General features: G+C 40.8%; 1 protein-coding gene across 2 annotated transcripts in view; it reads right to left on the reverse strand.

Annotated features, from left to right (window-relative positions):
• ESYT2 (extended synaptotagmin 2) overlaps positions 1 to 27,582 on the reverse strand; it is a gene marked incomplete at both ends in the record, with an annotated part of 97,743 nt that overhangs the window by 17,020 nt on the left and 53,141 nt on the right. The window contains 8 exons of one of the 2 annotated variants that reach the window (XM_080700923.1): positions 5,186 to 5,272; positions 6,403 to 6,477; positions 10,461 to 10,523; positions 16,448 to 16,543; positions 17,206 to 17,295; positions 18,914 to 18,962; positions 19,836 to 19,918; positions 25,775 to 25,951. In XM_080700923.1, coding sequence (XP_080557049.1) covers positions 5,186 to 5,272; positions 6,403 to 6,477; positions 10,461 to 10,523; positions 16,448 to 16,543; positions 17,206 to 17,295; positions 18,914 to 18,962; positions 19,836 to 19,918; positions 25,775 to 25,951 — 720 coding nt within the window. The remainder of the gene's footprint in view (positions 1 to 5,185; positions 5,273 to 6,402; positions 6,478 to 10,460; positions 10,524 to 16,447; positions 16,544 to 17,205; positions 17,296 to 18,913; positions 18,963 to 19,835; positions 19,919 to 25,774; positions 25,952 to 27,582) is intronic. The other variant, XM_080700924.1, reaches the window with a different exon arrangement.

A 27,582-nucleotide genomic window follows, 5' to 3' on the forward strand; every position in this document is an offset into this window, starting at 1 on the left:
CAGCTACTTAGTAAGGGTGCTTGCAACTCAGTGAGACCTTGTTTCAAAATATAGGGATGCCCCTGGATTTTAGCCCCAGTACTGCAAAAACAAAAACAAACCAAAAAAAACCCCCAAAAAACAAAAAAACAAAGCCGGGTATGGTGGCGCATGTAGTCCAAGCATTCGGGAGGCTGAGACCAGAGGATGGCGGTTTTCAGAAAACTTTGACCTTGTTTCAAAGTAAAGAATGGGGACTAGGGCAGGGGTTGTAGCTCGGAGGTCAAATGCCCCTGGGTTCCATCCCTGGACTCTCAAAAAAAAAAAAAAAAAAAAAAAAAAAAGGAAATCATCTTAGTTGTAACAACTTAAAAGAAATGAACAAATTCCTTGAAAGACAAATAACAATATCCATCCAGAAGAAAAAATAAGTAACCTGGACAGATTTATATGTATCTGAGAATGACTTTGTATTTTAACACCTCACAAAGAAAACTGTACACAGGCTACCAAGTATGCAACGCAACAACAAAACCAAAATAAATACAAAACCCCACCAGATTCTATACAAACCCGTTCAGAAAATCCAAGAGGAGGGGATACTCTTCAACTCATCCAAGAGGCTAGTATTATCCTGACATCAAACTAGAAAGACGCTATATGGACACAAATTACAAATGGGTATCCTTCATAATTAAGGCACAAAAAACTTTAACAGAATTGAACATATATAAAAAGGATACTACATCAAGTGGGGTTCATCACTAAATAAAGGTTAGTTTGCAAGATTTAAAAAAATCTTGAAAACCAAATAAAATTTGAAAAGTTTGACATTTGAAAACCAGCAATATATTTACCATTGTATTACACTATTTTCTTACAAAGAAAAACATTATTATGATGATGATGATTCCTTTTGCAGTACTGGGGATTGAACCCAGGGTCATTCTACCACTTAGCTACATCCCCCAACCTATTTTATAATTCTTTATTTTGAAACAGGGTCTCCCTAAGTTGCAGAGGGCCTCACCAAAAATTTCTGAGGCTGGTTGTAAACCTTCAATCCTCCTGTCTCAGCCTCCCAAGTATCGGGATTACAAGTGTGTGCCACCACTCCCAGCTCTGCACATCATCTTTATTTTGGGGGGTTGAGGAGTACTGGGGATGGAACCCAGGGGCATGCTACCTCTGAGCTACACCCCCGGCCTTATTTTTTAAATTATTTATTTATTTATTTATTTATTTATTTATTTATTTATTTTGGTGGTACTGGGGGTGGAACCCAGAGGCTCTCTACCTCTGGGCTATACTCCCAGATCTTTTTTATATTTTATTTGGAAACAGGATCTCACTAAGTTGCTGAAAGCCTCACTAAGTAGCTGAGGCTGGCTTTGAACCTGTGGGATCCTCCTGTCTCAGCCTCCCAAGCACGGGGATTACAAGCATGTGCCACCATGCCCGGCTTATTCTTTATTTTGAAACAGGGTCTCACTAAGTTTCAGAGGGCCCTACTAAATAGCTGAGGCTGTCCAAGAACCATGATCCTCCTGTCTCAGCTTCCCAAGTACTGGGATTACAAGTGTGTGTCACACCCAGCTGTATGATCATCTTAATAGAGAAAAACCTCTACTGAAATTCAATATCAATTTATTATTAAAAACTCTCAGCAAACTAGGAGTAGAAGAAACCCTTCTCCACTAGATAAAAAGTAGCTAAATGGTGAGACACAGAGTATCAGGCAGGGGCCCCGGTGTCTTCTCTTACCACCTCTGTACAGTGCAGGGGCTGAGCAGTGCAATTAGGCAAGAAAATAAGCAAAAGTATCTAGACTGAAAAGAGTACAAGTGTTGCTGGGCGCTTAAAATCCCCATGCTTGGGAGGCAGAGAAAGGAGGATTGTGCAGGTTCCAAGGCTGGTTTAAGAGACCCTGTTTCCAAATAAAATATAAAATAGGTCTGGGAGTGTAGCCCGGAGGTAGAAGGGTTCCATCCTCGGGACCACACACACACAAAAAGAGTACAAGTGTCTTTACTAGCAGATAACATGATTGTCCACATTCAAAACTCGATTTCTACCAATTATCAGAATAAGCAAGTTAGCAAGGTTGTACGAGACTGTATCAACATAACTGCACTTTAATATCCTACTGAAAAAATAAAAAAAAAAACTGGTCATGGTGGCTCATGCCTATAATCCTAGTAATTGGGAGGCTGAGAAAGGAGGATTGCAGGTTCAAGGCCAGTCTTAGCAACTCAGTGAGCCTCTCAGGAATGTAGTGGGATCCTGTTCCAAAACCAAAACAAAAAGGGGTCTAAGATTGTAGCATGGAGGTAGAGTGCCCCTGGGTCCCTGGTTCAGTCCTCAGTAAAAAATAAAACAAAACAACAAAAACAAAAACAAAAAAACACAGCACTTAGTGTCATAAAAAATATGAAATATTTAGGGATAAGCATGAAAAATTTGTTTAAGATTGATACGGCACAACAAAACCTATAAAACATTTCTGGGAGAAATTGAAGAATACTTAAATAAGAGTAACGCACTGTTTCTATGGATTGGAAGATTGAGTGTTGTTGAGATGTTCATACTATCTACTTTATAGTTTCAATGAAGTTATTAAAATGCTATCAGTTTTTCTATAGAAACTGGCAATCTTATACTAAAATTCAAGCAGAAACAGAAACTTAGAATAATAAAAACTACAAAAGTGATATAAGGATTCACATCACTTGCTTTAAGATTGATGTACACAGCACCAGTAAAAGAGACGGTGGCACTGGCACACAGACAGATTCGGAGACCACCAGGGCAGACGGCTTACCTGTAAGGTAACCCTCACAGCCTGAGTTCACAAGGTGGCCAAGCTCAACCTTACCTGTAAAGGGACCCTCACAGCCTGAGTTCACATGGCCAAGCTCAACAAACAGGCAAAGAATCATCCACTCAACAAAAACTGCTGAACATCGGTATAGTCATCTACTGAAGAAACGAACCATGGCCCTTCCCCTAATCTGTAATGAAACCACCCTGACACAGACCCAAACGCAAAGTTAGAAGTACAACCTCTACAAGACCGCAAAGAAGAAAGGCTTTATTTATTTATTTTTATTTTTTGGTGGTACTGGGGGTGGAACCCAGGGGCTTTCTACCTCTGGAATATACCCCAGACCTATTTTCTATTTTATTTGGAAACAGGGTCTCACTAAGTTGCTGAGAGCCTCACTCAGTAGCTGAGGCTGGCTTCGAAACTGTGCGATCCTCCTGTCTCAGCCTCCCAAGTGCAGGGATTACAAGCGTGCGCCACCACGCCCGGCTAAGGCTTTATTTCTTAATAAATATTTCTTAAGTGGGACAGAAAATATTTCTTAGGGAGGAGAGAAAGAACATGAACTAAAAAAAGGCAATAAACGGAACAAATTTTAAAACTTTTGCTTTTCAAAAGATACTCTTATACAATTCAAAATCAAGCTAAATACTGAGAGAATAGTTTTTTTTTTTTTTTAAAGGCCTTAGTGAGGCTCTCAGCAACTTAGTGAGATCCTGTTTCCAGATAAAGTATAAAAAATAGGTCTGGGAGTATAGCCCGGAGGTAGAAAGCCTCTGGGTTTCCCCCAAGTACCCCCCCCCAAAAGAGGCAAAGAAAGCAAACAGACATTTCACTATAGAAGAGATACAGAAGCATTCTCAGTCATCACCCTGAAACCACCACGAGGCCTTGCCGTCGCTGCCTCATCCATGGTAAACTCATCCCAAGGGCCCAGTGGGTGCCTGAAACCAGAGTGCTGAAACCCACATATACTATGTGCTCTCCTGTGCTAAGACTTAATTTACAAACTAGGCACAGTGAGAGATAAATTAAAAGCCATTTTTAACGATGTACTGTAATGAAAGTAATGCGAATAGTCTTTCACACTCAGAACGCCTCAGTGCACTGTTCTCACCCCTCTTGAGATGGTGTGGCCTGTGGTCTGGCCATGGTTGACTGGGATCTGAAACTGTGGCAGTGAAATGTGGATGAGGGGCTACTCTACTTGCTACCCACCAGCTAGAGCGTGGTGAGATGTGCAGGAAACGTACCTGCCTTACCCTGCTGATGAGCAGAAGTGGCACTCCACGTAGGAGAACCATGGCGGTGCACAAAGAAGTAAACACGCACCCACCATTCTGCTCCTAGGCATCTGCCCAACAGAAATGAAGGCATAAGTCCCTACATAGATTTACATGTGAATACTCCTGTATCTTTTACTTGCAATAGGTCTTAAAAGGAAAGAATCCAATATTTTATCAGAGGTGAATGGATAAGCCAATTGTGGCACATCCATCCCACGGGATACTACTCAGCAATAAAAAAGGACAAGCTTGAAGCTGCGTGGTAGAGCATGCCTGTAATCCCAGTACTTGGGAGGCTGAGAGAGGGGGATCTCAGGTTTGAGGCCAGCCTCAGCAACCTGGGCTCTCAGCAACTTGGTGAGACCCTGCTTCCAAATAAGAAATATAATGGGCTTGGGGTGTAACTTAGAGGTAGAGGCTGGGTTCAATCTGCAGTGAGAGAGAGAGACAGAGAGACAGACAGAGACACACACAAACAGATTAAGCTATACATATTCATAACAACATAGTAAACCTCAAAATAACTATGTGAAATAATATAAAGAAAAAGAACACAAACTATATCATTCCATTTATATAAACTCTAGAAAATTTGAACAATGATTGATATGACAGGATAGCAATCAGTGTTTGTTAGAGGAGGAATGTGTGGGGAGATATTCATTACAGAGAGAACCAGGAAACATTTTTATTATTATCTTGATTATGGTGATGGGGTGTGTGTGTATGTGTGTGTGTGTGTGTGTGTGTGTGTGTGTGTGTTTGTGTACATATATATGTCAAAACTCTTTAAACTGCATACTTTAAATATGTATAGTTTAGAGCTGGGAGTGGTGGTGCACGCTTGCAATCCCCGTGCTTGGGAGGCTGAGACAGGAGGATGACACAGGCTCGAAGCCAGCCTCAGCTACTGAGTGAGGCTCTCAGCAACTTAGTGAGACCCTGTTTCCAAATAAAAAAAATATAAAATAGGTCTAGGAATATAGCCCAGAGGTAAAAAGCCTTCTACCCTCAGTACCCCCCCAAATGGGTAGTTTATATTTATTGTATGTCAATTCTGCTTTAACATATTGGTTAAAAGATGAAAATAAAATACCTCAACTTCAAGGTCCTGGCGCTTGGGGTTGTGAATGAAGAAAGTGAAGTTTTCCTCCCACACAGGTTCACTGGTTTTGTATCGAATCTGGAAGAAATGCCCAATATCAGCTCTGTAATATTTTCTGTGAATAAAGGCTACCAACACTCTTACTAATTTAATGTGTTCAGAGACATAGAATAACTTTTATAAAATTCAAAGATATATATTTACTGAATATGTACTATTATATTAGAAAGTATGAAAATAATTCAAAGATGGAGAGATGCTTCAAAGCTCTTCTAGTATATAGAACCCAACTGTATGCCTAGGACCAAGACCTCAGCTCATCAGCAAGCAGGTCTTAGTTCTCCCAGTACGTCAGTATCTAGCATGGTGGTTCCTCTTTTTGGTACTGAGGATTGGACTCAGAGGCATTTTACCTCCAAGTTATACCTCCAGCCCTCCCTATCATCCATCCATCCATCCACCCATCCATCCATCCATCCATCCATCCATCCATCTATCATACTGGGTATTGTACCCAGAGGCATTCTATGTCCAAGCTACACCACCAGACCTATTTCAATTTTTATTTGAAAACAGGGTCTCACTTAAGTTGCAGAGGGCCTCACTAAGTTGCTGAGGCTGGTCAAACCTATGATTCTCCTGTCTCAGTCTTCCAAGTGCTGGAATTATAGGCATGTTGAAACAGTGTCACTAAAAGTTGCTGTGGGGAAGTACTGAGATTACAAGCACACATCGCCATGCCTAGCAATGGCATTGCCTCTTAAAGGGTTAAACTGGAAGTGAACAATGGCCTGTAACTCTGAATAATTTCTGAAATGTTTTCTAGCTGATCAGTAGAGAAGAACATACTACAGCAACAGTAATACTTTCTTTCAATTCTTGAACTTTTCTACATTTACAGAATTTTTAAGCACTGTTGGTGCTCAAATGAAACTTGAGAACGTATCTCATACCTCTACCCATGTAATCAGGCAAAAGCATATTCGTATGGTATTTTCAGTGTTATTTTAAACATCAAGCAATATACTCTTACTACTGTAAGGCACTGGTTATCTATGCAATGACTGCTCTAAGAGAAAGGAAGACATGGACAGCGATGGTCTGGATGTCTACATCCCCACACAGCCGGAACACCATCTACTGGTAGTGAGACATGGCAGTTGTGAAGAGGTGAGGGCAGTTTCAGAAAAACAACACAAGCACCTTACCTTACTCTCTTGAGCCTTGTGACCGACTGACATCTGGACAAGAGGATTTGGGTTGCTGTTAATTTTCTTCCCTGACTATTCAGAAACAAAAACAAAACAGACAAAATAAATATACATATTTTGAAACGGGCCTTACTAATAATAAAATTTGGGGCTGATTTTAAGAGCCATTTTCTAATTACCTCTGATGTTTAACATAGAGGGGAACAACTACATACTGCTAAGCACACACCAAACCATAATCATTTCTACCACAAGCAAATTTTAAAGAACTTAGATTTGCATGTAGTTTTTGTTGTTGTTTTTCAAACAGGTTTTCACTATATTGCCCAGGTGATCTCAAACTCCTGGACTCAAGAGATCCTCCTGCTTCAGCCTCCAAACTGACTAGGACTACAGATGTGCACCACTGCACCCACATGCACACAATCTTTAAATGTTAAAAGGCTTTTTATTCATAAAAAAAGCTACTTTGGGAAAACTGAATCTTAAAAATCTTTAATGTTAACTACAGTTCTTAAAATTTATTTATTAGGATAACAAAAATGTATAAATTGCAATGAATGAAAACCAAAAGAAGACAAATGTAGAAGAATGATAATTCAGAATGCTTTTTTAATTGGAGTAATAAGGCTTCAGATGCACAGTTTTACATTTTTAACCTAGCATCCCCCTGTTTAAATACACACAGCTATCAGACATCAAATCTTGCTTACCAGATGCTAAGTAATTTTGACTGGGAGAATAAACATTAGTTTAGAATCACATTAAATCAAGCAGATACAAACATGATGAAAAATCTAAGAATAAGGGAAAAAAAATGGCAAGAAGCATACTTTAGCACAGACAGCTGAAAGAAGAAAACATAGTAAGACATAAAAGATATGTGCTTTGAGGTTTATTTTTAACTTAGCCCCACAAGAAGATGTAGTTAAATATCTGTTAGTGTAAAATAATTAGAAGGTCACAAAAGTGGTTTTTAGTTTAATTATTTTAGATTCAATTCTCAACACTGCAGCAATGACAGAAATAGGTGTCAAAATTATATGATTATTGAAAAATATTACTAGCCCAAACCTACTGTGATAATCTATTTTCTTGTTCATCTTTTTGATGTGAATGAATTCTGCAAAATGAAATAAATACTGTTAAAGAAATATCTGAGGTCAGAGTCTATTGTGGCAAAGACGACTAACTTTCCTCTTAAACTTATTTTCTCTCTCTTCCTTCAATATTAGGATTCCCCAAGTTTTAGCAATGCACAAGCCCTCTATGAATGAAGACTAAAACTCCACACCTCCCCTGCGGTTAGGCAGGGCCAAGTGACTAGTTCTGACCTTGAAGTAGAGCTCGTCCCGCCTACTCCCTCCCAGGAGCTGGGGACACAGGAAGTGCTGCATAGCCGAAGGCCATAAACACTTGTCTTGACTGAGCCACGGCTACTTTAAGCTTTTTTCCTTAAATATAAATACTTCCTCTTTGAAAAGTAAACATTTATTTCTAGAGATTTACTGTATCTTGATATTTTCCTCACTCTATCATTGCTGAAAACAGAATAAAATTGCTAACAATTATATTCCTCCTCTGGGGCACTTTGTAGTAGTGAGGCAGCTGATACTGTCTTACTGTGCTTGTAGTTTCCCTTCATGGAAGCATGTGAGTTACATGGTTAAAAAAAATTACCATGAGTCTAAAACTTTACTCAGTAAATATAAAATAAAACACTATTAATATGTAGCTGGCATTTTATAATCTTTCCTAATGGTACATAAAATAATGGTATATCTTAAAATGAATGTCATCGTCTTTTTTTTTTTTTTTTTTGGTGGTGGTACTGGGGTTCCTTGAAACCCTCTTACCTCTGGGCTACACTCCCAGACCTATTTTATACCTTTTTTTTATTATTTGGAAACAGGGTCTCTTAAGCCAGCACCGAGGCTGGCTTCGAACCTGCATGATCCTCCTGTCTCTGCCTCCCAAACGCGGGATTACAAGCGTGCACCACCACGCCCGGCAGTTGTCTTTTTTTTTTTTTTTTTTTTTTTTGTGGTACTGTAGATTAAACCCAAGGAGCCCTCTTTGATTGAGCTACATACCCACCCCTTTTTATATTTTATTTTGAAACAAGATCTTATTAAGTTGCCCAGGCTGGACTCGAACTTGTGATCCTCCTGCCTTAACCTACCAAGTTGCTGGGATTAAAGGCATGCTCCAGTACGCTTGGCTGGATGATATTTTATATCGTGTAAATTAAGGTTAAATCAATCATCAAGTGACATACTATTGTAAATGCATTTGTACAAGTCAAAGACACAAACTCTAATGAAAACATAAGCAATCAGTTGGACTGTCCTGCACTCACATCTTAGCCCTCTACCTCTGACGACTGAGACCTGCACGTCTCACTGATCCGAGCTTCACTTTCTCTGCCCACAAAATGGTCACAACACCATTTTCAGAACCTTGCTTCTACTAAATTATCTAATGTAGTAACATGGCAATTACAATACATTTATTTTCCTCTATAGTGCATTTTTACATGCGTTACGTTTGCTCGGTAATCCCATGCAGAAGATGTTACTTGCACCTCATAACGGAGTACATTAAAGACCCGCTGTGGGTCATACAGCCTGAGTCCAAGCCTGCCTTCCTGACTGCTGTGCCCTGCTGGCACCAGCCTTCACGGAGCAGAGATGGGTGAGTGGAGGGGCTGACAGGAGGCCTCCTGCCATTTTGATGGGAGCAGGTGTTCAATTAGTGCTGACCAGAATTCATAGTTGTGATTCCTACTAAGTACATCTTACTCCTCCATAGCAAGGGCTTAACAAATAAGATATTTGTTTTCAAGCAGTCTTTGCCAGTGTCCTTTGTTTAAAATTTTACTTTTTTACCTAGATGAATCTGTTATGCTTTCTGTTTCTGTTATGCATTCCTATTTCTTTGGGACTTATCTTAAAAAAATGACTTTTTTTTTTTTTTTGGTGGTACTGGGGTTCCTGGAAGCCCTTTAACCTCTGGGACTACACTCCCAGACCTATTTTATATTTTTATTTGGAAACAGGGTCCCTTAAAGCCAGCATGGCTGGCTTTGAACCTGCGTGATTCTCCTGTCTCCGCCTCCCAAGCGCTGGGATTACAAGCGTGCGCCACCACGCCTGGCAAAACAATGGCTTTTAAAACTCCCCCCATTTGAAATAGCTAAGCCTCAATGTCCAGAGAAATTAGAGTAAAAAATAAAAACCAACAAAGCATGGTAAGTCATAGAAAACTATTAACAATTTAGCCAGAGAACACATGCTAATGCCATGTTTTAGGGAGTGGAGCTTAGTTTTCAATATACCTCATTTAATGAAACTTAAAGCTTCTGGAAAGATCTCACCCAAAACCACAGCACCAAAGCCATGAGATTATTGACTTAGAGAGGCCCCTATTCAACATATTGGAAGAGGTGATTTATTAAATGTATACTCAGTTTGCAAGATGTATCTTTAAATCATAATCTGATCATTGGTTTTAAATATATTTTATTATTTTTTTGTGTGTGTGGTATTGGGGTTGGAACCCAGGGACATTCTACCTCTGAGCTACATCCCCAGCCCTATTTTTTATTCTTTATTTTGAAACAGGGTCTCACAGAGTTGCAAAGAACCTCACTAAGTAGCTGAGGCTGTCCCTGAACTGCGATCCTCCTGTCTTAGCATCCCAAATGCTGGGATTACAAGTGTGAGACACCATGTCTGGCTTAAATATATTTTAAATAGAACTTCTCAATCCCCTTTTCACAAATCAAACAAAATACAAATACAAATAGTTGCCTAAATCAAGAGGGAAGTAATCTAATTAATCATATTGGAATTTTGTAAAATTTACCTTAGGAGTTGCCATAAATTTTTCTAACTACTAATTCTTGGATAACAAAAATAGGACCTTTTCCACCTGACAATCAATTACTATCTTACTGTGGAAGGTAATTGGCCCACACACTTAAAAGAGTCAAATATCATCTCTTTCAATATGTCTTGATTAATGCTGTGACCTTAAGGGAACACTTCGTTTACCTTTAAAGCTCTCTGAACAGCAGCCTTCTTCAAGACACCAGGGTTAAAGTTTAATGGGTTACTCTTTCAGGTCAGAAGAAAATGAATACACCAAGGGTTAATAAAACATGCAATGAGGAACTAATGTAAGGTTAATGACATGACATTTTATGAGAATAAACAAAAATTTAAATAAAACCACCAAAAATTAAACAAACACCATCAAATTTTCCTTTATGCCTAAGATTTTATCTTTGAGTGAATCTCTAATCTAGAAACATCAAACACATTTTCTTATCCTATCAACCCTTTCCTTCCCCACCTGTCCTTGGGATTTGAAGAATGTAAGCATGAGACTTTAGGAAAGGGCTCTGTTTACTGCTCTTCTTAAGTATCAAACATAATGAAAAGTTTTACGTATTCAAGTGCAAAGCGATGGACCATGATGCCCACACTGTGTGAGCCTGGGTGCCAAGGCCCTTGAAGAGGACTGGTGCTTTCAGACTTCACAGGGGCCTTTTCCTAAAGCTCACGCTGGGCAGATGTAGCGGAACCAAATGTGCTTGTTATTCTCACATGCATGCTGCAGAGAAACAAGAAAACGGCAGTGGTATGGGCTAGGGTGCAAGAGGAGCTGTGTGAGGGCGCAGAGAGCTGCAGCCTGGGGTGAGACAGACTGGGTCTTGAGACCCTCTGAGCAGGTGTGCAGGTCAGGCTAGAGTCAGGCACCATGCGCCCCAGGCCTGTCGCCACGAAGGGTGCAGCAGTGGCGCCTGCGCTTTTCTCTTTGCACAAGAGCTGAAGTAGCTTGCACAATGCACCCTCGCTCTAAGGGCCGCACTGTGGTGGTATTATAGGGCTGTAGCACTGCATTCAGGGCAGGCACTGTGCAGATACCACTCACCTCAGATGAAGCCACATACTGAATTATGAGTCCGTAACTTAGTGGAGTGGCAGCTCTGCTACTCACAACACTGTGGCTCAGGTCTCTAGTTCCACCATCCACCTGCTCTGTGTTGGCCCTATCTCCTAAGATGGAAATGACACTAGCAGTCTAGGGTTTGCTGAGGTATACATTGGAACCCCTGCTTGGCTACTGGAAAGTGCTCAGTAAACGTGGCCAGCACAATCTGAGGACATTTCACTGTGCAGGCCTGAGGTTCAATCAGAGTTTGGTTAAAAGGAAAAAAAAAAAAAAAAGGAGAGCAAAATTCTAAGATTCTACATTATAAAGATGTCACTTCCAGGGATGGAAGTGTAGCTCAATGGTAGAGTACATACTGGAGCCCTGGGTTCAATCCCCAGTGCTAGGGGAAAACAAATAAATGGCCATGGTAGCACATGTCTCTAATTCCAGCAACTCAGGAGACTGAGGTAGGAAGACTTTGTCTCAAAATAAAAAATAAATAAATAATAAAAAGTGTTGGGTTGGGCTGGGAACGTAGCTCAGTGGTAGAGCGTCCCTGGCTTCTCTGTTCAAAGTACCACAAAACAAAACCCGAAAACAAACCCAAACAGACCCACATCTCGTTTCCAAGGCAGAGGAAAGTCCTGCTATCTTAAACTTTCAGCTGGGGATCCTGGTGATACTGTGCTTCTGGGGACAGAAACTTCTCGAGTAGGTGGGAGGTTCGAAGACCATGGGCTGGACTAGTAAAGCGATGGCTCAGCTTGTCAGGGATTATCAAGAAAGCTGAGCTGACTCCACACTGGAAACCAATGGGGAGAAGAAAGTGTTCACATTTAGTTTACAGAAAAATCTTTTTGTGTGCTGTATATATACTCGTCATAAAGCACAGCGTGATTTTGACAATGTAGAAGAAAGCTGATTTTGAGAACCCAATAATGTCATAGGGTAAATACTACAAAGTAATCTGAAAATCTGTCACAATGTCAGAACACTTCCTTTCTGCAAAAGGAAGCAGTTACAGAATGGAAGAAGCAGCTAGAGACTGAGGGAATTTGCACAGCACAGCTACCTTGTCACTAGACTAGTTTCTGATGACATTTTCCACTTAGAAATACCAAAAGCAGAGAACTTGTTTTCTTAAGTTCTAGCTGAAGATGTTGCCATTATGCACCACTGGCTCTCCTTTTTGCTTTTTTTAATTATTATTTTTGGTGTGAGTCGTACTTGGAATTGAACCCAGAAATATTTTGCCTCTGAGCTATACTCCCAGCCCTTTTTATTTATTTATTTATTTATTTATTTATTTTGAAAAAGAGTCTTAGCTTGGTTGCTCAAAGTCTTGCTACTTACTGAGGCTATCCTCAAACCTGCAATCCTGTCTCCGCCTCCCAAGTACTTCCAATGACCTTTTCACTTTTTTTTTTGGTGGTACTGGGGGTGGAACCCAGAGGCTTTCTACCTCCAGGCTATACTCCCAACCTCTTTTATACTTTATTTGGAAATAGGGTCTCACTAAGTTGCTGAGAGCGTGAGTAGCTAGCTGAGGCTGGCTTTGAACCTGTCGTCCTCCTGTCTCAGCCTCCCAAGCACTGGGATTTCAAGTGTGCGCCACTACACCCAGCTCTCCTTTTCACTTTTAAAGAGGCCTCAAACAGGTGTGAGTGGACAGAGTCAAGAAGGTCACAGTGACCACTTACTACTGGTATGACTGACCAACTTGCCTACCCCTTCAGGCTCTTGATTTTCCTCATCAATAAAATGGGGTGAAGTACCTCTTCTTGGTATTATCTTCCACCTCCCTTGCTTTTTAAGAATAAACTGAGGATGCATATGATAAACCTTTGGAAACAGAAATAACTCTACAAAAATGAAAAGCACTACTACTTCTAGTTTCAAAGGACCAATGGACATTAGAAACCTCACTAATTATCAAAGTAAATCTGAAGAGTGACTTTCTATACTAATGTGTAAGTCATTCATAGTTTTCTATGACCCCAGAGCAAGCGAGATCAGCTACCAACAAAGAATACCCCACACAAGACCAGGACGAAGGCCCCAGACACATGGCCATGAGGAGCAGATATGAGATCAAAACAAAAAGCGCTTCAGTATCCACTCCAAGGAATCCTTTAAGTTCCTTAAAAGAAGCTGAGTCATGAACTTGGTTCTCTCCTCTTCTGGGCCTCTGGTGAAGCCACACCGGAGAACACAGGCTCTCGTGAGAACGTGACTTTTGCCCTCATGTGGCCATGCCCAGTGGCTGAGAAAGGACCAGATGCCATGGACTAGGAGAACACACACTCTAACACTGCTATGTCTGGTCAGGAGGAAAGAGCAGATTTAAGAAAGTTTTGACAATGAAAGATATTTAACATCTCATGCTGAGATGAAGTATAGAACCACCAGATATGACTTCATTTCTTCCTCAGAGGAATTTTTATTTTATTTTTTTACAGGTTGGCAGCAATTGGGGAATCTTAGGTTAGTCCACCCTGCATCAGATGCACTCGCCAATGTTAGAGCAGTGTTACCTCTTACAAGTGAGTACACAGTAACTGGAATCATGCAAGAAAATGAAAATGGCATGCCGCATCATTCCACACGAGCAGATTACACAGAAGCTCCAGGCCACACTCTGGCAGTCTCCACCGAACAAAAAAGAAGGAACGCTAGAAGACTCACAAATAGTGCTCTATAGACTGAGGTAGTATTTTCACAAAACACTAGTCCCGACGCTCGCCTCTCTTTTAAGTAGCCACACCCAAAGTTTCCCTCGTAGATACTCTTAGGAAAGTGGAGACGGGAGGAGAAAGCAAAGAATGGTGGATTGTGGTCAATGCGCGCGTCACAAGCACCAATCAACAGGAGTGCAAGGCAGAGTCAAAGGATCCCGCAACCCACAGGGCAGCCAGAAAGGGCTCCCGAGTACCCCGAGGCCACGGGCAGCGGCTTTGCCAAGATCCTTTGCCTCTGACGGCCACAGCACATTCATGCACAAAGTGCCCTGGTATCAGAACATCGGTACATTTACTTCACTTTTTTTGCTTATGTGACATTATTCAAACTTCACTTTAATGTGACAAAACACATTAGTTCTCGAGAGAAGGCTAATCCTTTACTGCCAGTCACCAACTCTATTCTCTATATCCTGAAATATACAATAAATTCTCTTCCATCAGGCACTGTGAAACATTAGAACATTTTATAACATTACTGTGGTCAAAGAAGAAAGTTCTGTATGAGAAATTCTGTAATAAGATTATATAATAATGAAGTAATTTCTCCTAAATTGAAATGATAATGGATTAAGTAATGGACTTTGTATTAAGATTGGCAAGGTTAAGGCAAATTATTTAAGAGAAATATAAGAATTTAGGAAGTTAAAAACATTTAAGAAATCTTCATTGAAAGAAAGAGTACCATTATAGACAATTATATACAACAAAGAGCACAACGACATCTTCCCAGTAAGATGTGAAAAACATGCCCCACTGTATTTTAATAAACCTTAAGTAAAATGTACAAATGTACAAAGTACATCTACTTTGTTTTCAGCAAAGCCCAAGTAAATGCACAATTTTCAAAACTTGAAAGGTGCTAAGTAAACAATTTTGCAAACTACAGGAAACGCAGTTTACCATGGTAAATTGGGATTATAATGAATAAGCATTTATAATTCAAGTTTAAAGTGTAGTATTGAAAAAGGCAAATGAAGTGCGTCCTTACTTTCTTTTTTTTTTTTTTTTTAGTGGTACTGGGGTTCCTGGAAACCCTTCTACTTCCAGGCTACACTCCCAGACCTATTTTTTATACATTTTTATTTGGAAAGAGGTCTCTTAAGCCAGCGCGGTTCACTTCGAACCTGCGCGATCCTCCTGTTTCCGCCTCCCAAGCGCGGGGATTACAAGCGTGCACCACCACGCCCGGCCATGCGTCCTTACTTTCTTGTCTAGAGACAATTATTCACAAAAACACCTTTGAGAATGGACATCGGCCATGCTGAAGATTATTCAAGGAGCAGCTGTGAGGGAGAGCCTCTGTACCTGGCAGATTCCTTCCTTTCTTTCTTTTTTTTTTTTTTTTTTGGTGGTACTGGGGTGGAACCCAGAGGCTTTCTACCTCCGGGCTCTACTCCCAGACCTTTTTTTTTTTTTTTAAATATATTTCATTTGGAAACAGGGTCTCACTAAGTTGCTGAAAGCCTCACTAAGTAGCTGAGGCTGGCTTCAAACCTGTGCGATCCTCCTGTCTCAGCCTCCCAAGCTTGGGGATTACAAGCATGTGCCACCACGCCCCGATTATTCTTTATTTTGAAACAGGGTCTCACTAAGTTGCAGAGGGCCTCACTAAATAGCTGAGGCTGTCCAAGATTTCTTTCTTTCAACAAAACTGATACAATGAAATGAATGATTACCTGGTGAGCAAGAACATGGCACTCCAAAGAAATTATCAATGTAACTAACACTTATGACATGACAAAATCACCCTAAGCAGGGATTGAAAGTATGACAGCGGCCACACTGCCTAACACATTCAATTAGGCTTCCCTTTCCCCAGGGTTCTAATTACCCACAAAACTGTATTTGATAGTTTTTTTCTAGGAACAAAACAGTTCTGATACAAACGAAAGCACATATTTTGAGAATGCAGAGCAGCATCTGTCTAAGAGTAGATTCTTCAAAGCCCTTCTTTGCCTCCTGCTGTTCTGCTACAAGTGCCCTGGTCACCTGGAGGCCCAGTACACCTGTCCAGTGGCACCGTTCTGCCCACATAACCCTGGGACTGCCAGGACTCAGCAGCTCAATCACTGCATGCTACAGCTGAGTGTGGGTTTGGAATCAGAACTACATAATTTTATTCCCATTTCAAATAGAGACAACAAGCTTTAGATAACTAAGTCTGAATGGTTATAGATGCGCATACACACAGAGAGCAAATAGTAACTGAAGTCTCTCTCTTGCTACTCTCTTGCATTGGAAGTGAAGTAAAACAAACAGACAAAACCAGGTGACACGTTATGACTGAACCAAGAATGGTTCTGAAGTAAGATGGGCTTCCAGGACAAGACACCCAAGTGAGTCAGCAATGCATCACCTACCGGAAGGTTCCTTGCTGAATCCAAATACAAGATCAGCAGTGCAGAAGAAAGACCATCATTGGCTTGGTCTTTGTCAGCTCTGATGTCTGTCAGCACCTAGGAGGAGAAAGCCTTAGCAGGTGTGTGTCCACATGACTAAAGACTATTTCTGTTTGGTTGTATTTATATCAATTATGCTCAAAGACAACAAGAAAGGTGAGAAGTAAACCATCCAAGACATAAAACACACTGAGAATGGAAACAATAATTATCTTTTAAATGACAAAATTATTAATCCATGCAAATAAATTTTTTTTGGCAGTTCTGGGGATGAAACCCAGGGGCATTTGACCTCCAAGCTACACCCCCTGCCCTATATTTTATTCTTTATTTTGAAACAGGGTCTCACTAAGTTACGGAGGGCCTAAATAGCTGAGGCTGTCCACGAACTGCGATCCTCTGGTCTCAGCCTCCCCAATGCTGGGATTACATGGGTGCACCACCATGCCTGGCTCATGCAAATAAATTAAAACGAGGCATTCAGGAGATGTGGGGCTTTTCACACTGTACCATAGCAAGCACACAATTTGAAGACTTTGTAAAACAGGTGTAATGACCTGTAAATTTCATTATCTTTAATTTACTGCTAATGCTAGTGCAGTGATTTACAGCACCAGTCAAGATGAAGGGTGTGACTATTTTAGTAAAGGAGCAACAAATTCGGAAGAGACTCATCTCAGCGACTGGGGGAGGGTCTTGGACTGTGTGCAGCAGAGTACCTGGTCGAGGTTTGAGGCATCTGGCATCAGAGTGAGCCACTCCAGCTTCAGGTGCAGCTTTCCCCTGGGAACCTCGTCCAGAGCAAACCACTGAAAAGGGTTTAAATTCAGAAAAGCTCTCCTGAGTCGGAAATCCAAAGTAAACCCAGTCTCCACAACTTCAAGGCTGGTCACTGAGTGTGAGGAGGGTAGAAAGTCCTCAACCAACACTGAAGGACTATACTTTTCTTTTCCATTGGAGATTGAGCCCAGGGTGATTATACCTCTGAGCTATATCTCCAGCACTTTTTATTTTGAAACAGGGTCTCGCTAAGTTACTGAGCAGCTCACTAAGTTGCTGAGGGTAGTCTTGAACCTGTGATCCTCCAGTCCCTGCCTCCCAAGTACAGGGATTACAAGTGTATGCCAACACGTCTGGTTCGGTCTGCAGTTCTGAATGTTCCTCACCTCATGTCCAAGATGATGATGGGCAGGGCTGACAGAGACTTTTCTAATGGCTGTGACAGTATCAAGCTACTCAACCTAACAAAGCCCCTGCGAGACAGCACTATCACCATCCCCATGCACAGAGGCTCGTATGTTCCCAGTACTGCTCAGCACTAGGAAAGTCTTCTGTGTACAGATTCACCTACAATTTGGAGGCCAAGAAATAATACAACACTGACTCCAAATACTGGGTGTCGGTGTCAAATGAGTTAGCATATCTACGTTCATTCATCACTATATGCCTATTAATGAAATAGTATACAGCTAATTTAGCTTAAAAACCACAAAGTGGTTAATCAGAGAGGGTCCCAAAACATTCATGGATGAAAAGGGAATCCCAAGAGGCAGGGTTTTGCTGGTCCTGTTTAGCAGTGCCTGTCCCCCAACAGGTACACAAATGTGTTTGTTGCAGACACTGAGCGTCATGGGAAGAAAGACAAGCTGCTCTGTGAAAGCAGCAGGATCAACACTGCGGTTTACTTACCTAAACCTCACACATTTTTGTAGGCTTCTATTCGTTTTTCCTTTCTTCTTCTTCTTCTTTTTATTTATTTATTTATTTATTTATTTATTTATATTTTTTTATTTTTTTCAGTACTAGGGATGGAACCCAGGGGCTTTTCTACCTTTGGGCTACACTCCCAGAACTTTTATATATTTTACTTGGAAACAGGGTCTCACTAAGTTGTGGAGGGCCTCATTCAGTAGCTGAGGCTGGCTTTGAACCTGTGCGATCCTCCTGTCTCAGCCTCCTAAGCGCTGGGATTACAAGTGTGCACCACCACACCTGGCCTTAAGTTTTTCCTTTTCCTATATGTTGTACTCTGACAGCAACATACCTGCTTGTAATGGTGTCTTCTTGCTATGAACCCCACTGCATTACAAGTGTCTTACAACCCCACTGCCCTGTGCCGTCTTTGCTATCAATGCCCATTATGTAACAACTCCCCTTCCTGGTGGCTTGTTGAAAATAAAGTCAGCTTTATGTTTTGGGTCTATAAGAATTTCTAGCATATGATACTTATGCATCCTATCTGATTTGATCCTTAAGTTTCTTTCTTTTTACTTTGCTATTTTTAAAGGGCTACATTCTTAACATTTGTAAAGCAAATGTTTTCCATACACAATTGACTAGAATTCCTGCACTTGGAGGGTAGGTGACAGTGGACACAGGAGGCACTCAAGCAATGTTTATAAAACAGACCAAACTCTGAAAACTCACTTCATCCAAGAGGCGCTCCTTCTCAACTTCAATAAGATCGATCATAAGACTATGGAAATAGCAAAACAAAAGCATCAGAACATAGAAACACACTTCTTACAACTGAAATAATCTTAAGCATTTGTCTATGGAAAAAGTGATCTAAAAATGCAACAAATAGGCTCTTCTCCCAAAGGCTTCCTCTAGTTTATGATCCAGAGTATAAAGAGGAGCAAGGACAGAGTAGGGCTGAGTTTCTGTGAGGTCAGAATACTGAGTTTGAGGTTAGAATGGTCAAAAGCCAGTCTTTGCACAATGAAGGGTGTACCCCAAATGCTTAAAGATATCTCAGTCCTATTTCACATGTTCTCCTTGGTACTGCCATCCATCCCTAAAGACACAACTGCATTATGACTCTTGCTCTCAGGCTCTAGGCCCACAGAAGCCTCTCAACTGACATGTTTCAAACAAAACCTGCTCTAAGTCCCTGCACTGGGGGCAGGCTCGAATGCAGCCAGTAAAGCCCCTAGTTTACTTAGTGCTCTTTCTTCTGGTGCTGGGACATCACCTCTGAGATGCACCTCCAGGCATTTTCTGCTGAGGGTCTTCGCTAAATTGTTCTGCTGTCCTTAAACCTGCAATCCTCCTACTCAGCCTCCCAAGTGCTGGGCCCCGCTGGCTCTAGCCTGCTTAATTCTGACTGACTTAGGTGGCCCTCGGGTCAAGATCACAGTGACAGGCAACCAGATCTAGAAGCTTTTCTTCTCTTCAGTGTTGGTGTTAAGAAATCCAAGATGAAACTAATGTTGTATCTAAGAGTTATCTAAAATGCACAAATGCAAACAAACAAATACATTTAAATCTCATAAAACTCATATTTGTGAGCGTGGTCAAAAACAGAGTAATCCTATACTCTCCTCACACCCACAGGGGCTTTCTTCACCTTCCTAAGAAGTCATCCTTGTCTGGGTCTTCATCAAAGAGTTCAATTTCCAATTCCTGTCCTGGGTGTTCGTAGACTAAAGCCTGAAAAATTAATGGTTAGTAGTCACTGCATATTTATTAACATAGCCAATTATTGAGTATGATGATTACAGCAAATATTAAATTGTACTTTTCTCTAGCAATTTGTAGTTTTAAAAGCACTTGCATATGTACTGTCAATCCACACTTACTTCTTCATAACCGAGCCATTTTTAAATACTTGCCTATTTAGTAACAGTCTACCGTGCTTATTTCTAATTATTTGAATTACATCTCAAGGGTATAGTACAATTCTTCCAAGAGAAGGTGAAAGGATATCATCCCAAGCCTGTGCAAGGCCAGGGTCACAGCAGGACACACCACTCCATCTCTGAAGGGGCTCCATTTCAATGCTACCTCTGAGTAATCCCAACCACTCACCACTCTGAGTAAGGAACTGGAAAGTCACAGGTCAACAGGGCAGAGGATGGGAAGAGGGAGGTGCGGACAACTTATACTTTAAAAACCCTAACTTGATCCAGCAGGTTTACTTTGCGGAGCTTTATTTGGGACAAAGGCGCAAGTGGACAAAAACACTTTCATGCTACAGTTTAGTACAGTGCTACTCATACCGTCTCCAGGTGAATATAAGGAGGTATAGATTCAGCTCAATGGTTTAAAAAACACATGGACCTCTAGTCACTGATATCCAAGTGTATTAAATGAAAAGTTTTCAAAACCTAATTTTTGTATGTATTTATGTGTATAACCTCACTTTTGTGTTTATGTATTAATAAGCACATGAAACATTTTATAATTAGAAAAAGACAAGCTATTTACATTAGAAAAATATCTTGCCCATTATTCATTGTAATATTATTATATAATTAAGGATTAATAAACTTATATATTCATATGACAAAATATTATGAAGTAGGGAAAGGAAGTATCATTAGTTTTTTTGTGTATGTGTGGTACTGAGGACTGAACCCAGGGGCATTCTACCCCTGAGCTACACCCTCAGCCCTATTTCTTATTCTTTATTTTGAAACAGGGTCTAAGTTGTGGAGGGTTACACTAAGTGGCTGAGGCTGGCCATGAATCTATGATTCTCCTGTCTCAGCCTCCTAAGTACTAGGATTACAAGTGTGTGCCACCACGCCCAGCAAGGTATTCGTACTTTTTTAAACATGAAAATTAGAGCTCCTCTTTTCCTCCATCCTCACCAGCATTTATTATTATTTGTATTCTATTTTTTTTAAGTACTGGGGATTAAAACAAGGGGCATTGTACCTCTGAGCTACACTCCTAGCCCTATTTTACTTTTTATATTTTGAAACAGGGTCTCACTAAGTTGCTGAGGACTTTGTTTAGTTGCTGAGGCTGTCCTCAAACCTGCAATCCTCTTGTCTCATCCTCCTAAGTAGCAACTGCCTGACTTGTGTTCTTAATTACTGCCATTCTAACTCCAGTTTGATTTGCATTTTCCCTAACTGCTAATGATGCTGAGCATTTTTTCATGTATTTATTAGCATCTGTATGTCTTCTTTTGAGAAATGTCTATTCAGTTCAAAAGCCTATGTTTTATATGGATATTCTCTCTCTCTCTCTCTCTTTCCCTCCCTCCCTCCGTCCCCCCCCTGTTTTCTTTGTATATTCTAGATATTAGTCCTCTAAAAGAGGAGTATATGACAACCCCCCCAATCTGTAGGTACTCTCTTCAGACTTCAGTACAGAAACTTTTTAATTTTATGCCATTCCATTTACTGATTCTCAGTTTAACTTCCTGTGCTTTGAGAGTCTAATCCAGGAAGTCTCCACCAGTGCCTGTATGTTAGAGGGTTGGTTCTGTTTCTTTATAGTTACTGCAAAGTTTCTGGCCTAATTTCTAGGTCCCTGATCCATCTGGAGTTGACTCTTGTGTGGGGTGAGGTTGGGATCTAATTTCATTCTTCTCCATATGGATATCTACCTTTCCCAGCCTCATCTGTTAAAAAGGTTGTCTTTTTCTCCAGTGTCTATATTTGGCTCCTTTGTCAAAAATCACCTGGCTCTAAGTGTGAGGATTTGTTTCTGTATCTTCTATCCTACTTAGCAACTACTATGGAGATCTGTGTGGAGGTTCTTCAAAAGACTAGGAATAGAGCCACCAAATGACTCAGCTATATCATTTCTCAGCCTCTTTCAAAAGAATCAAAGTCAAAACACTATGGTGAAGCCAGGCGTGGTGGTGCACACTTGTAATCCCAGCATTCGGGAGGCTGAGACCTGGAGGATCGCGGTTCGCGGACAGCCTCAGCTACTTAGTGAGGCCCTCTCCAACTCAGTGAGACCCGGTTTTGAAATAAATAATAAAAAATAGGGCAGGGGGTGTAGCTTGGAGGTCGAATGCCCCTGGGTTCCATCCCCAGACCAGCAAAAAAAAAAGACAAAAACAAACAAAACAAAAAAATCACTATGGTGACACATGCGTATCCATGTTTATAGCAGTACAATTTCCAACAGCCAAAGTATGGAACCAACTTAGGTGTCTGTCAACAGAAGAATAAAGAAAATGTAGTCTATACACACAATGAAATTTTACTCAACTGTAATGGACAAAATTATGTCATACAGGAAAATGGACAGACTAGACTTCCGGGAAGATGGCAACCGAGAAAAGCGGGGCTTAAGAGCCCCGCTAACAACAAATCTCCATTACCACAAAATCAGCGCCTTTCATAGCCAGAAAACACCATCACCAGTGAAACAAAAAACCACCAGGCTCCAGAGAGAAAGCGGACTGAGAACAGAGCCACAGAGGAGATACACCGGCCTCGCGCCCGAGGACGCGGCAGACGCGGCAGCAGCGCCATACTGCCGGCGGTACCAGCGAATTCACGGGACGGCTACAGCAAGCCGAGGGGAGCCGCTGCGGAACAGCCAGGCGGGATTTCTCCACGCAGAGAGCGTCTAAAGCTCCCAGTGGCTGAGCTCAGCACACACTGCAGGGATTCAGAGTCGAAATCAAAACCAAGAAGAAAACGCCAGCCCCATAGCCGAGGGTGTAGCAGCGGCGCCATATTGCCACCAGCGGCAGCAGCAGCGAATTCAGCGAGGCCAGTACAGCTACATCTGCGCACTCAAGAACAGTGAGTCAAATTGCGGGCCACAGAGGAGAAATCCCAGTACTGTACTCACTGGGACTTGAACCAGTGGGGGAGGGGCGGTGGCAGAGATATCACACCGTAGGAGAACGCCCAACCTGGCACCCCCCATAGTCTAAAGCAGCCTCTATCGACTCTCTGGGTCAGAGACTCTGTGATAAAACCCAGTAAAGGAGTAGTGGGGTCTGAGATAATACTGACTCGAGATCCAGAACACCTTAAGTGAAGTCATAGTGACCCAAGGGAAGAACCCAGAGAAGGCACAAACATCCAAAATCATGGGAAAGAGGAATAATACTGGAGCAACGAATGCACACAACCCCACAACATCAGAACCTGATAAAACTGAAAGTCAGAGATTTCTAGAAGATCAAATCAGGAAAATAACTGTAGAAATAATAGAGGTGCTTCGAAAAGAACTCACAGAGAGCCAAAAAGAGATAAAGGATGCAATTAATGAAGTAAAGGCCTCAATTCAAAGCACAAACAACCGATTAGAACACATGGAGAACAGAATCTCACTCTTAGAAGATGAGCAATCCAAAAATGAACGCATAGTTTCTAATCTAGAAAAAAATATCCGACAGCAGGAATTTGATATTGAAGAAATATGGGCCCATTTTAAAAGAGCTAACCTAAGAATAATTGGAATAGAGGAGGGAAAAGAAAGTGAAACCAAAGGGATCAACAATCTCTTCAAGGAAGTAATAGCAGAAAATTTTCCAGACATAGAGCAAGAGGTCGATACACAAGTCCAGGAAACTTATAGAACTCCCTTTAGACAGGATCGGAGAAGAGGATCCCCACGCCACATAATTGTCAAAATGACCAATGTGGAAGCCAAGCAGAGAATCTTAAAGGCAACAAAAGCAAAGGGCCAAGTGACATTCAGAGGCAAACCAATTAGAATCACTCCAGACTTCCCAAACCAAGTCATGAGAGCCAGAAGGGCTTGGAGTAACATATTCCAAACTCTGAAAGAAAACAACTTCCAGCCAAAAATTTCCTACCCAGCAAAACTTTCTATCAAATTAGATGGAGAAATAAGAAGCTTCCATGACAAACAGAAACTGAAGGAATTTATGTCTTCAAAACCAGCGCTAGAGAAAATACTCAAAGAGATTAACTACAAAGAAGAAATAGGTAACACACTCCAGAACCAGAGAAACAAGATTTTCCATCCAACAGACAACTAAGACTGATTATCTGTGGAGATTCATTATTTATGTTAGTCTTTTACCTATCTCTAAAGGGTATTGTTTGCCTTTATTGTTGTTAATTTTTAGGATTTCTAGTTGGAATATTAATATACCTTCAGATATAGCAATTGGAAATATTTTATCCCATTCTATTAGTAACTGTTAACTCTGTTTACATTGTCTTTGGATATACAATTTTTTTTTTATTTTTTAGGGAGTTTGTATATGCTTCTGTTGCCTGTGCCATTGAAATCATAACCAAGAAATCACTGCCAATTTCAATGTTGTGAGGTTTAATGACCCAGATTTTCTCCTAAAAGTTTATAGTCTTAAGACTTATATTTAGGTCTTTTATCTATTTTGAGTTAATATTTTTATATGGGATTAGGTAAGGGTCCAATTTTATTCTTTTCCATGTAATTATTATGTTTCAACAATATTTAGTTAAAAGATTAATATTTCCACCACCAAATGTTCATGGAAACCTTGTCAAAAATAACTTGACAATATAGGGAAGAATTTAGCTCTAGGCTTTTATTTAACTCCAATGGTTTATATATCTGCCTTTAGAATAGTACTACACTGTTTCAATTATTGTAGCTTTATATGGTTTGAAATCAGAAAATATATATCTTCTAGCTTTGTTCTTTTTCAAGATTGTTTTGGGTACCTAGAGTCCATATTCCATTTTAGGATAGATTTTTTTCTGAAAAATAAATATACAAATATATGATAGTTTCACCTAAAAAATAGAAAAAAAATATTCTCTGGTAAGAAAGAAAGCAAAAAGAAATATTGAAATGTCATCTTTAAGTCATCAAAAGCTTGGTATCAGACAAATGAAACTGTTATGTGAGATTACCATTTTTAATTTTAGATAAATTGCCATAATACTAGATGTCAACTACTAAGCCAAGCATGGGAGGGAGGGATAGGGAGAGAATGGGGTGGGGATTGGGTGGGGGCTGACTGGGAAAAGTGTGCAAGTATGTCTACAAAAGTATGTATCCTACTATGATGTATGAATACAGTGCACCAATAAAAAAATAAAAAAAAAAAAAGAAAATGGACAGACTAGAGAATATTATGCTAAAGGAGATTAGCCAGTCTCAGGAAGTCAAGGGTGGTTTTTCATATGTGGAAGTTAGAGAAAAAAGAAAACAAAAATGACTTCAGATATGTGAGGGAGAGACCAGTGGAGCGGTGGAGGGGCTGGAGAGGATGGAAAGGGAGAAAAAGGGGCTTGATGGAGGAAACCGTTTAAACAGGCTGTGTCCATACGTGAAGGCATGACTACCAATCTCACTAACATGCATGGGAAGGGGAGAAGCGGGGTAATCTGGAGAGGACACCGAGTGTTGGATGCATGTATGTTTGTATCACTTTGAACCTTGCTATGATGTATAATCACAATGCACCAATAAAAGTATAATTTTAAAAAGACAGGAATTAAAGCAAAGGAAATTTAAACGATGGCCTAAATTAGGCTCACTCCTGTGTGACAGGCCTAGACTCAGACTTCCAAAGCCACCACTCAGTGTTTAGCACCCCACACCAAGGACACCACATCTCACCTCGTACACCTCATTCCACTTTGGGCTAAGGTTCTCTTTGATGACTTTGCTTTGGAAGATTTGGTTGCCCACTCGGATAATTCCATAGGGATCTGACTTCCCCTTGACAAGACCCTTAAGGTAAGTATCTTTCCCCTGGAGATCTTGAGCTTCAATAAAATGTATCCTTAGAACACCCTGAAAATAAAAATAAATCATTTAGCTTATTCACTGGTTCATTTATTGAGAATGGAAGGTAGCTATGTGCCTGACTCTGTCCTATGACCACAAGGAAGCTTCTTCACATATAGCATATATCCCAGCAAAGACAGTAAAGGAATGACAGGTGAGCAGACAAGCACCAAGAAAAGACAACAGCTGCAAGACATGGTAGTACATGCCGGGAACCCCAGCCACTCGGAGGCTGAGGTAGGAGGTTCACAAGTTGGAAGCCAGCCTGAGCAACCTAATGAGCTCCTGTTTCAAAATAAATAGAAGAAAGGGCTAGGGATGTTGCTCAGTGATAAAGTGTTTACCTAGCATGCGTGAGGCTAGGAGTTCCATTGCCCAGCTCAATGTGGGGGGAAAAGATAATATCATGCAAGTGCTGTCTAGTTGGGAGAACAGACATCTCACAAGAGACGAGGGAAACTGAGCCACACAGACACCTGAGAGAGCTCTCCAGGAAGAAGGGGCCCTGTGTGCAGAGAGGTCCTCACACTGCAGTGTGCTTGAACACAGGAGGCTGATGACACAGGGCCATTCGGGTCACCAAGTGAGTGGTAAATAACATGACAGGATGCTGTTACTAAGCACTTGAAAAGTGGTAACTCTGCCTCTCAGTTTTTAGAATGGTATGAAATACTGTCATTAAACTTACTTCATAGAGGAAACTGAAACTTCAAAATTTGTATTACTTATCAACTTTAAAAACAGTACTTTTTTATTAAGTTATGTTTTACTGTTAAAAGAAAAAAAATACACTCATATTTCTTTCAAGACAAATAAAGGTAGTAAAGTTGGGGAGGGTAACATTCTGTCTATCCAGCTCTTAAAACAGTAGAGTGATATTCTCAACTCAACTAGCATAGAAGACAAGCATCTCTATATACAAACACACTTAAATGTTGACTTATATGTCTGTGTGGCTAAAGCTTTGATGATCTGGCTATACTGTTTCAACTACATTTGTTTTTGGTGCATGTGTGGAGGAGAATACTGGGAAATTATTCTACCTCTGAGCTATATGCCAGATCTATTTCTTTACTTTGAAACAGGGTCTCACTAGCCAGGCCTGGTGGTACACACTTGTAATCCCAGTACTTGGGAGGCTGAGACAGGAGGATTGCAGGTTCAAGGCTAGCCTCAGCTGCTTAGTGAGGCCCTCCACAATTTAGTGAGAAACTGTTTCAAAATAAAGAATAAAATAATTGGGCCAGGGGTGTAGCTCAGAGGCAGAATGCCCCTGGGTTTGATCACCAGCACCACAAAAAACAAACAAAACAAAACAAAAAACCAAAACAAAAACACAGGGTCTCACTAAATTGCTGAGGGCCTTGCTAAATTGCTTAACTAAAAATCTGCAATCCTCCTGTCTCAGCAATTTTTTTTTGGGGGGGCTGCATTACTAGGGATGGAACCCAGGGGCATTCTATCTCCGAGCTACACCCCCAGCCCTATTTCCTATTCTTCATTTTGAAACAGGGTCTCACTGAGTTGCAAAGGGCCTCACTAAGTAGCTGAGGCTGTTTGTGAACCGTGATCCTCCTGTCTCAGCCTCCCAAATGGTAGGATTACAAGCGTGCACCACCACGCCCGGCCCTTCTCAG

The sequence above is a fragment of the Muscardinus avellanarius genome, assembly GCF_963383645.1.
Source record: "Muscardinus avellanarius genome assembly, chromosome: 9".
In the NCBI taxonomy this organism is placed as follows: Eukaryota; Metazoa; Chordata; class Mammalia; order Rodentia; family Gliridae; genus Muscardinus; species Muscardinus avellanarius.